The 12,076-nt window shown below is 37.9% G+C and overlaps 1 protein-coding gene across 2 annotated transcripts in view; it reads right to left on the bottom strand.

The window, feature by feature from the left end:
- Positions 1–12,076, bottom strand: part of HIBCH (3-hydroxyisobutyryl-CoA hydrolase) — a 118,163-nt gene that overhangs the window by 40,510 nt on the left and 65,577 nt on the right. For both annotated transcript variants that reach the window (XR_013402082.1, XM_015110551.3), the window contains exons 8-11: positions 9,271–9,416; positions 6,748–6,834; positions 3,283–3,341; positions 1,496–1,577 (exon numbers count right to left, since the gene is read on the bottom strand). Coding sequence is in view for 1 of the 2 variants with exons in the window: in XM_015110551.3 (XP_014966037.3) it covers positions 1,496–1,577; positions 3,283–3,341; positions 6,748–6,834; positions 9,271–9,416 (374 nt within the window). In the remaining variant the exon portion in view is untranslated. The remainder of the gene's footprint in view (positions 1–1,495; positions 1,578–3,282; positions 3,342–6,747; positions 6,835–9,270; positions 9,417–12,076) is intronic.

Raw genomic sequence — 12,076 nt, forward strand, 5'->3', positions numbered from 1 at the left:
GGGACCTTGTGATCATGCAGGTTAATACTTAATAAATTCCCCTTTATATACATATCTCCCATTAGTTCTTTCCCTTTAGAGAACCCTAATACACCAACTTAAAGTCAGATTCCTTGAATTACAAAATGACTACGCAAACATTCCTGGAAGTTGTTAACAATAATAATCTACTTTTGTGAGTTAGGGAAATAAATGGCTGGTCTACCTGCTCTAATTTATGCCTATCCTTGAAAGTTAATAAAATTCTAATACTGTATAAGATCCCATGGGACAAATTAACTTTGGATTTCCCCCCTAAGAATACAGTAAAAGGCCCGGTGTGGTGGCTCACGCCTGTAATCCCAGCACTTTGGGAAGCAGAGGTGGGTGAATCACTTGAGCCCAGGAGGTCGAGACCAGCCTGGCCAACATGGTGAAACCTTGTCTCTACAAAAAAATACAAAAAATTAGCCACGCGTGGTGGCACACGCCCATAGTCCCAGCTACTCAGGAGGCTGAGGTGTGAGGATTGCTTGAGCCTGGGAGGCTGAGGCTGCAGTGAGTTGTGATTGCACCACTGTCCTCCAGCCTGGGCAACAGGGCAAGATTCTGTCTCAAAAAAAGGAAAACAAACAAAAAAATACAGTGACAATGGAGGAAATGTTTTCACTTTTACAGGTAAGACTATTAAAATTTTTTCTCAATATGTTTCCTGACAACTGAAATGCTATGATTACATCTATAAACAGAAAAACATTATGGAATCATGATGTAGAGCTTAAAGTAATTTTATATATATATATGAAAAATGCAATCAGATGAAGACAAGCTAAAACACCTTTTAAGTAAAAGGAAACATACCTTTTCTTTCCTTTGTCCAGAAGTCTGAAGTACTCCAAGTTTCATAATCATACTAGAGGTCCATGAATGTCAATACCTAGTATGTACACATTTATACAAAAATGGCTCTTCTCCTAACAGTTATGTGCCAAAAAGATCAAAGTGTACCTAACACAGAAACTCTACATAAGACTCAGCTATGGCAAGAGATGGAGTCTCTCACTTGTTTAAAACCATCGCTTTTTAATTAAACCTCCTGTTTAGAAAGACCATATTAAGTAGAATTTATAGATCGATGTCACAATTGCAATGTATCATAAGGTGACTATTCTCCAGTGACCCAGCCCTTCTAATTAAAGTGTCCCTAAAAACCTTCCTCCATAAGACAAGGAGGACTATTTGGAAATGAAGCATGCTTACTAAAGTCCTCTGTTACATTCAAAGGACATAAAACTAGATTGGCTTTGCCCTGAACAACCAGCAGGTAGACGTGGCACTTGGATTTAGGTCAAGGTTAGTAGAACTGATTTCTGAAGCTCACCTAAATTTGGGAAAAAAGAAAACACAATGCGTGGGCTATGTCACCACCAATGGAGCACGAATACCCCCTTAGAGAGGCTTCCCTGTCACCGGACTTCACTGTGTTCAGTCAGGACAGAAAGGATTCCAATATTACCTTCAATTGCTCTAGGGCAAAAGATGAACCATCTTGCTTTAAGTTTTCAATAATTTCTTCCACGGTATTGGCTGAAAAACAACTGTAAAAAAAGGAAATGTGACTTCACCAATGTGTAAGTGATTTCCTATTTCTAACATACTGATGAATCTGAACATAGGCTTTCCCACACCTCTGTTTCAATAATGAAGAATTGTCTAACTTCTTTAACAGGATGTAAAAAGAAAGAGAGGACAGGCGTGGTGGCTCAAGCCTGTAATCCCAGCACTTTGGGAGGCTGAGACGGGTGGATCACGAGGTCAGGAGATCGAAACCATCCTGGCTAACACGGTGAAACCCCGTCTCTATTAAGAAATACAAAAAACTAGCCGGGCGAGGTGGCGGGCGCCTGTAGTCCCAGCTACTCGGGAGGCTGAGGCCGGAGAATGGCGTGAACCCGGGAGGCGGAGCTTGCAGTGAGCTGAGATCCGGCCACTGCACTCCAGCCTGGGCGACAGAGAGAGACTCCGTCTCAAAAAAAAAAAAAAAAAAAAAAAAAAAAAAAAAAAAAAAGAAAGAGAGCACTGCTTCCCTGGGTAAGCATTTGCAGTCTACCTTCACTAACAAAATAAAATCTAAATTTTATTTTCTTTTGCATTTTTGCATCTATTATATTTCCATATAAAGAGATAATTCAACAATCAAACATCGATGCTTCTAAATTGTAGAGATGGTTGTCTTATTTTCTAATACTTTTCCTCCTGTTTCCCAAAGCCAGTCTGTCAATCTCTCAAATCACTGCACAAAACCTTTTTTGCTAATCGGCTTATCAAGACTTTCAGAGAAGATGAATTTAAAAAGGTAAAAGTTAATTCAATTATTATTTTCTAGCTTCTCTTCCCCAATTCAAAAAAAAAGATATTTTGTACAAATATAAATTCAAATCACTGCACAAAATCTTTTTACTGTTCAGCTTGTTAAGATCTTCAGAGAAGGCGAATTTACAAAAATAAAAGTTAATTCAATTATTTTCTAGCTGCTCTTCCCCCACTTAAAAAAAAAAAAAGGTATTTTGTACTAGGATGAATTCTCATGGTAGATGACTTAAATATAATGAATTTATTTCGCCCAGAAAGAGAGGGAAAGAAGCTACTTTCAAAGGTAAGTGAAAAAAAAGTCCTATGCTGGCCAGGCATCACGCCTGCAATCCCAGCACTTTGAGAGGTCGAGGAGGACGAATCACCTTAGATCAGGAGTTGGAGACCAGCCTGGCCAACATGGCAAAACCCTGTCTCTACTGAAAATACAAAAGTTAGCCAGGCATGGTAGCAGGTGCATGTAGTCCCAGCTACTCAGGAAGTTGAGGCATAAGAACTGCTTGAACCCGGAAGGTGGAGGTTGCAGTGAGCTGAGATTGTACCACTGCCCGGGGGACAGAGCCTGGGGGAAGGAGCGAGGGACAGGACAGGACAAGACAAGACAGAAAAAAGAAAAGAAAAGAAAAGAAAAGAAAAGAAAAGAAAAGAAAAGAAAAGAAAAGAAAAGAAAAGAAAGAGAAAGAAAGAAAGAAAGAAAGAAAGGAAAAAAAGAAAAGAAAGGAAAGAAAGAAAAGAAAGAAGAAAGGAAAATAAAAAAGAAAAGAAAAAAAAGGAAAGGAAAGGAAGGAAAGAAAACGCTATACTATCTGATCTCAGAATTCAGTGCACTATCAAACACAGTGTAATTAAAATGGTAATTACAATGTTAGTAAATTCATTTTAACATAGTCTTTCCAAAGGAATATATAACTGAGATCTCTTTTTAGGTACCTGTTTATTTTGTCCATGTGTTCCTCAAGCATAAAAGACTTGTCTCGATCAATCTTAGACTGTTTGAAAAGAAAAATTTTTTAGTAACTTTGAACACACTTTTTTAATCCTTAAAAATTCATATTTAATGATACCCTTTGTGAAAGATTGTCACTTGTCACTTTCAAATTACATCTAACTGTCTCATAAATAACTACCACTGTATGATCAAAATTCAGACAGCATGTAGAACTCTAGACTAGCTCTTAAAAGTATCAACAGCAAAAATGTTTTAGTATTATTATTTACATGTATAAATATATGTAACCACTATTACATTTAACACATTATCATTAAAATATATCTGTGAATTTAAGGATTGTAAGGGACCTGAAAGATCAACCTGCCCAAATTTCCATCCTAGTCAGAAATTCCCACCATATGCCTGGTATGCCTGCAGCTCTGACCTTCAGGGAGAGAAAACAGCACCTCTCAAGGAGGAGCTCACAAATGCTGGAACAACGAGTAATGAGGTTTCTGTTGTTAATTCTGGAACAAAAACCAATGCTACCGTGTTTATAGTTCTAGTTAATCTGTTTCACCTTAACCACTTCTCACATGACACAATTTTGTGTCCCCTCATGATCCAGGTCCTTCTTATGGTCAAGTTCCAGTTTATCAAGGTCATTCTCCCAAGTACAGGACACTTATCTTAGCTGCAAGTGTGGCTGGATGGTAGCAAAGTACAAGAGGGTTCTGCAGGCCCTTGATTGCTTTGGATATACTTTTCTTAATTGGACTAACTCTGAGTTAGTGTTGAGACAGGCCTATGATTGCAACTGATTCACACTAAGCTCCAATTAAATAAGACTTTTTTTTTTTTTAACCTGTTCCATTGTAGGCTGTTTCTTCTATTCTGTACTTAATGAATTTAGTACTTTGGGTTAAAACACAAGATTTGCACTTATCTTTTTTAAATTTCACATTGTTACTATTGGGCAGATCACTCTAAACTCTAAGGGTTGTTTTTTTCATCCACATTCTTTTTCCTAATTTATTTTTCTTAGTTCTAAATCAACTTGATCAAAATGTTATCAGTGGTCTCCAAATCACTTGCGAAAAATACTGAATAATTCTAAGATGACTTCCCTACAAACTAACTCCTATACATTTAGTAGAACTCTTTGATAAGCCCGTCAACCCCCACAAACCATAATTCATCCCATATTTACTCAATTCGACAGCAGGAGACTATCAAATGCTCTGATAAAAACAAGTGAAATCCTCATGCGCTGTGTATTCATATTCTCTCCACCAAGTACTTGGTGGCCCTGCCAATCTGTACTCATGTTCTTCAGTTCTGGGTAATTTTTTTGGTACTATTTCTCTAAATATTTCCTCCCCTCCATTTTCTCTATTATGCATTCCTAATAATTAGATTTTGGACCTCTTGGAATAATACCTCTAGAGTTTTCCATTCTCTCCCTTTCTATTTCATTATCCCTTTCTGTTAGAGTTTTCCTCAACGACGGATTTTCATCTGTTCTGGGTTTTTTATTCCCCACTTTTGTTATCATTTTTAAAATTTTACAGGCATAACCAGTACCAAGGTCAGCCAGTAGCCATCAACATCTAGGCAAGGCCCTCCAGCAGCAAAACAATTATGACTCACTGAAAGCTCAGATGATCATTAGTATTTTCAGTCAAATTATTTTATAATTATAAATTAGTAAGATATGTACCTGTGTTTAGAAATGATGCTCCTGCATACTCAACAGACTATAGTACAGTGTAAAAGTTTTTATGAGTGCTGGAAAACCAAAACATTCATGTGACTAGCTAGCTTTATTGCCATGGTGTGGAACCAAATTCAGATTATCTGAGGCATGCCTATATTATTCTTTGAATTATCTTTATAACATCTGTTGTTGTTTAACAGGTAAAATATTTTCCTCTTATCTCAAGATAACAGTTATAGATTGGTGTTTGTCTTTTTAAGTTTCCTTCTTCTTGCATTAACTGTTTCCTTCCAGTGCCTTTGTTGTTTGTTTTGGCCTAGGAATATTTGTTTTTCTATGCAAAGCACTAAAATTAGGAAGCTTTGTGTCTAATGTCAATTGCAGTTGTGGGATTCTCAATTGTATGATACACTGTAAGATGATCAGGCAAGATGTGTTAAGGGGTCCATTAATTTCAATGTCTATGGGTTTTTCTTTTCTTCCAATGTATCGCTTAGGAGTGGGGTGGGATGCAGCGGTTCTGCAAGCCAACTAGGGAAAAGGGACAGAGGTCTTCCAATTCAGTATGTCTCACCTCTCTTCAGTACAGTACTTCGCCAATCTCTACTGTCAGCTAGACCTGCCTGATTTGGTTTCTCTAAGGAGTAAGTCCTACTCTTCTGCCAGGCTACTGGAAGACAGCTACTCTTAGTTGTACAAGAAGACTTGTGGAGGGGCCCAGCGCAGTGCTCATGCCTGTAATCCCAGCACTTTGGGAAGCCGAGGAGGGTGGATCATTTGAGGTCACAAGTTCAAAACCAGCCTGGCCAACATGGTGACACCCTGTCTCTACTAAAATACAAAAATTAGCTGGGCATGGTGGCGCATGCCTGTAATCTCAGTTACTCAAGAGGCTGAGGCATGAGAATCACTTGAATCTGGAAGGCGGAGGTTGCCATGAACGGAGATTGCGCCACTGCGCTCGAGTCTGGGTGACAGAGCTAGATTGTTTCAAAAAAAAACCAAACTTATAGTAAATCCTCCTGCTTTTCTGCCCCATTCTACACACTAGTCTTCAGAGGGACTTGGTCCCTTTAAAAGGGTCTACAGCAAGAATCAGCTGACTTCTTACTGGTTTTCAGAGTTCTTTGGTTTAAGTTAGCAGCACTCATCCTGCTGATTTCAAGCTTCCAAAATACTAACATCTCATGTCTGCCACTGTCTCCTCTTCTGTTCTACTTGTCTTTGTGGGTTTGTGCCTTTTTTATTCACTTATTACAATTTTGAATGGTGTTTTAGGAGGCAGGACGTATTCAATCATGTTTAACTAGAAGTTATAGAGTGTTTTTAAAGATTCTTGGCTCTTACAAGAAAATTTAAGTCAGACAACGTAAGGAATTAAAAATACATGCTGTAATATACTTTATTAAATATAAATAAATGTCAAGAGTTTACAGCTCCACAAATAGCGTTAACATTGAACACCTTTTACAGAAATGCCAAAACCCTTGCAAAGATTGATCACAAGGTTATGCACTGAAGTTAACCAGCAGTGGGAAGACAGCTATGCAGCTGCACAGGAAAGAAGTCATCTTATTAGCTGGCTATACTAACAACTGTGAAGCACTGATTCTTCTACCACGCTTTAAATAAATCCTTAGTACATTTACTTATATTTACAAACTATAATATTCACCAATTGCTAGTTTTTAAATTACTTCCCCTCTCCATGAATTAAAACCTGAGGTTAGAATATTAACAAGATTACCTCTGTATGGTAATTTTCTAAGACAGATGCAATATTTTCTTTTGAAGGAGATTTCAAGGCTAACAAATCTTCCTCTAACATGGCCAACTAGAGGGGAGGGGGAAAAAAAGGAAAGATCTGAGATCCAATAGAAACAGAAAGTTTTATAAAATCTCATCTTCTTTTTTAGAATTCTTGACTTTAAATTATGATGCTCTCTCTTCAGGTGAATCACTGAAAGAAATTTTGACTTAAGTTGAATGAACAGGTATTCCCATACAGCAAATCTAGCCTTCAAAGGAATTAAAAAAGATGGAAGAAATTAAGGAGGAGAAATAGAGACATTTATCTTTATTTCTCTCAGCCTATTGAGTACTTGGAACCAAAGACCTACATCATAAATTTTATTTTATTTTTAATTAATATTAACCAAAATTGCCACAAATGATTAGTGGCTACCACAGTCAACGCACAACACTATAATGCAGCTTCACTTATTTCTCCATCTAATCCCTCACTTAATCTACCCTACACTGAGCCGAATAGGACTTTTTACTATTCCCCAAACATAGCTAATGCTTTCTTGCCCCTGTGATTTCATTAAAAGTTTCCTTTACCTGACAATACCTTTTCCTGATAATACTCACCTTAAGGCTGGCTGTATTGCAACCTTTATGAAAAGGCTTCTAGTCCTTTCTTACAGGTAAGCTCTTCCTCCTTTCAATTCTTTGAGTATTTTCTTTGTATTGTTTTTACACTTACCACTTTACCTCTGCCAGATGAGAAAGATGGTTATTTATCTTTTGTACCCACTTCTAATTACATCCCCAAAGTATATTTCTCTTTTTCATATCCTCTACAGGCCCTGAGGATGTCTGTCTACTCATTGCAGATACTAGTATTGAACACACTGACAAAGAAAGGGGTTATGCATCAGCTCTCTCTTATTCTAAACTAAATTCCACTGTAATTAAGGGTGTCCCTTTCAGACAGGATAATCGCATGCCCATGTTTGCTTCCTGTTATAGCTCAAGGGAAGCATGAGATTACTCAATGTGACTGAGGATGCCCACAACACAAAGATCTGAATCTTCGGCCAAACGTGACAGAAGGCCTTCATAACAGTGTACAGAGACAACCTTCAATTTTGTATGCTTCATACATTTTACAGAATCTGTAACAGTGTGAGAAGCAAGATCAAAGCTCATCAACATAAAAATTTCCACAGCCAATTTATAAAGTTTGTGAAGATAATTCTATTAGTGACCAAACAGTACATTTTTATACTATCCAGCTGTTTTACTTCAATGGCCAAAGAGGACGTGTGAGAATAAACCATCATCATTTGTAAAACGTCCTTGGGGGGACTCACATGATAGTCCAACTGTCAGTATGATCTCTGGCATCCTTACCCAAAACAGAAGAATGTTACAGATATGAGGATAAAAAGTGTCATCCTTTGTAATATAAAAGAGACTCTCAATGAAAAATCTGGTCACCTCTAAAAATATAAAACTGCATTAAAAGTATAATAATAATTAAATTTGGAGTGTTTACTATACGTCAGTTACTGGGCTAAGCATGTAACATAAATTTTCTAATATAATTTTATAGCTTTCCTTCCCATATCCTAAAACACCCTTCCTTTCAGATCAACTATTGATCTGATGACCATGTGCTTCCTTGGAAGCTGACTTTACCCCACAGATCCAAGGATAGAGCATGCATTACCTAGGATAGGCCAGAAGGTATATTCTACCTACTCATATGGTTCAGGAATGAGATAAGCCAGTTCGGTCAGAGTGAACTAAGCCAGGTGAAGCAAAATACATCCTAAGTCTCTTGCTGGGAATTCTGAGGCAAAACTACCTTGAATTGGGTCTTCTGTCACATGTAACAGAAGGAGTTTCAATGACTATGTAATAGTGTCATCTCCATTCTGCAGATGGGAAAATGGGGGTCAAAAGAGGCTAAGTTCCAGTTAAGATTTAAACTCAGACTATTTACATATTCTTTTCCACTATGTTATCCTGTGCTGAGAAAATTGGCCACACTGGTTTTGTTTTTTTTTTTTTAAAAAAAGCAAAGATAAGTAACATGTGTTCCTTGTAACAGATGTATTTCAGAAAAGCCAAAGTCAATTACTTTCAATGCACTAGGGAAACTCATAACCAAAAGAAGCCTTCAAAATGTCTTCAAATAAAGGCTATCTTTTTATATATAAATTTAGATTTGTACACATTAGACTTTCTTAAGGTAGGCATGACTTTTGATTTAAGAGACTCTACTTGTTCACTTAAAAATACTCACTGAAGGTACCAACCCTGAATCCAGGTATCATTATCTCCAGTTTGCATATGAGGAAACAGAATTAGAGAGCTTATGCACTTTCTCCAAGGTAACACAGCTATAAACTAAGAGGTCCAGGATTCACACCACGATTTCACCAAAAGTCTGTGGATCTCAACCACCCACTGTACCTTCCCGCGCACTATTTTGTCTTGTTATTCCAACAATACAAAATGCAAACATCCGAAAAAGTACCTTTTCAGAATCTACAAAGTGTGTAGCAATTCCTGCTCTGTACACATCTCTTCCTTTTAGTCTGAATCCTGTTAATGCAAGGAAGTAACCAAGTTTTCCTTGAAGTCGTGGCAAGAAATAACCTCCACCCACATCAGGGAACAGTCCTGTAATTAAATGTAACAAAAAGAGATAATGGTGATTCAAATGAAAAAGATAAATATAACCTCTTTGCTGTAGATCACACAATCATTTCTCTCTGGAGCTTGAATATACATTACAAATATTATTAAACTAAGTACTATACAGTGCAATCAATATCACAAAAGACTTGCTATAATAAACTGTACTAACTTGGGTATTTTTCAAAACCTTCATGTCTCATTTCTATAGAAGTCAGTGAAGTATTTGATGACACAATGTTTTGTATATTAGAAGTATGTTACCTAAATTTTCTCACCACTGATTTACTTTTGAAGAATCTCCAAAATAGGTAAAAATTTCAAAAAACTATTTCCAAATCAGCGCAGGAAAAAAAAAAACATAATCTATGGCCTATTATAGCAAAATTATTACCATTTAAATCATTTCCCAAACTTAGTCAATTATCTAATATTCAAGATGTTTAAATACTGATGCAAAAACCACGAGTCCTACTAAATGAACAGGTTTATACCTAATAAAATCATTTGTATTTACCTTTTTCTTAACCACCAGTATTTAAAAATTCTCTACTGGTAACAACTGAAAATAGCATATAAGGCCAGGTACCTGGCTCACGCCTATAATCCCAGCACTTTGGGAGGCCGGGAGGCCAAGAAGGGCTGATCACCTGAGGTTAGGAGTTCAAGACCAGCCTGGCCAACATGGTGAAACCCTGTCTCTACTAAAATTACAAAAATTAGCCAGGCATGGTGGCACATGCCTGTAATCCCACCTATTGGGGAGGCTGAGGCAGGAGAATCGCTTGAACCCAGGAGGCAGAGGTTGCAGTGATCCGAGATCACGCCACTGCACTCCAGCCTGGGCAACAGAGCAAGACTCTATGTCAAATAAAAAATAATAATAATAATAAAATAAAGAAAATAGCATATATACAAGTAGTTACCAGCATATTCCTTTGGGTGTTTAAGATCTTAAACAATTGTGACCCTCTAGTTTTATAATTTATGTATCTGTTCTGAAGTTTCCTTTAATTATGTTGGGATAAAAATGCAAACACTAAACTAAAATTCTCTCCAGTTCTACTTTACAAAAAGGTTCTAGACTTAAAAGAAAAAGCATCATGCTCCTGTAAACAGAAATATCTCTTAGTACCTCAAACTAGCTAGGTCTCAAGATAAACTCATAACCTCCCCGTGCCATTCCCACAATCTTCCTCCAGCATCACCTACCTCAATAAAGGATGCAACCATCCAGCCTTGACACCTTCTCACACCATCCCCTTAATCCCCATCAGTGATCACGTCTTATTGATTTCCCCTCCAAACTGTTCTCCACACAATAGCCAAATTTGATCTTTTTAAAACACAAATCCTTACTAGAGTCTTGCATTCCACTGCTTAAAACCCTCCCATGGCTGCCTATTTCTTCTGGATTAAAACAAACAGCTTTATCAAAGTCTTCAAGGCCCCTTACCACTTCTTCCACTACATCCCTTACTACTCACTCCCTATACTCCAGCCACTCTGGTCTTCTTTCAGTTCCCTAACATTCTACACTCTTTCCTGCCCCAGAGCCTTAGCAGCATGCTGCCCAAGTGGAAAAATGCTCCATCCTGACAACACGTTCTTCTCTTCCAGGGTACCACATTCTCTCTTTTTTCCCCTTTGCCCCAATTCTGCTTCTTTTCAGTCTCCCTCACTGACGCTACCTCCTCTGCTTGACCTCTCGCTCACTGCGCCCAAGCTCCATATTAGGCTATCTCCTCTTTCCTACATACACATTTCCCTTAACTCCTATGACTTTAGATAGCATCTGTATGCTGATTACTCCCTGCTATGGACTGCACTGTGTCCTTTCGAAAAGTCCTATGTTGAAGCCCTAACCCTGATGTAACTGTATATGGAAGCAGGGCCTTTGAAGAGGTAATTAAGGTTAAGTGAGGTCATAAGGGTGGGGTCCTAATCCAACAGGACTGGTGTCCTTATAAGAGGAGGAAGAAATACCAGGGATGCATGTGAACAGAGAAAAGGCCATATGAGGACAGAGCAAGAAGGCAGCGGTTTATAAGCCATGGAGAGAGGGCTCAAGAGAACCATCTGCTGATACCTTGATCTCAGCCTTTTAGTCTCTAGAACTGTGAGAAAAAAAATTTCAGCAGTTTAAGCCACCAAGTTTGTGGTATTTTGTTATGCAGCCCTAGAAGCATAATATACTACGAAATCAGTCACGCCTTTTCCCTTGAATACCGAACTCTTAAAACTGCCACCTAAACAGAACCACATGGATAATAAGTATCTCACATTTAACGTGGCAAAAGTACAACTATTAATTCACAAACCTCCAACTACCCTGCTCCTTCCCTAATCAGCCTCATCCATCAAGTAGCACAAGCTAAATACCCTGGAGTTACTCCTGATTCATTATACCAGCAAGTCAGTTAAGCCCAAAACATGTTTCAAATCTATTCACTGTATTCAACTCTACACCTCCACACTACTCCAAAGCCAAAATCTCTCCAGACTGTGCTGTCCAACAGAACTTTCTACAATGATGAAATCTATAATTTCTGCTGTCCAATAAGATAGTCACTAGCCATATGTAGCTATTAAACACCTGGAATATGGCTGGTGTGACTGAGGAACTGAATTTTTCTTTAAATTTA

Source organism: Macaca mulatta, chromosome 12, assembly GCF_049350105.2.
Source record: "Macaca mulatta isolate MMU2019108-1 chromosome 12, T2T-MMU8v2.0, whole genome shotgun sequence".
Taxonomy (NCBI): Eukaryota; Metazoa; Chordata; class Mammalia; order Primates; family Cercopithecidae; genus Macaca; species Macaca mulatta.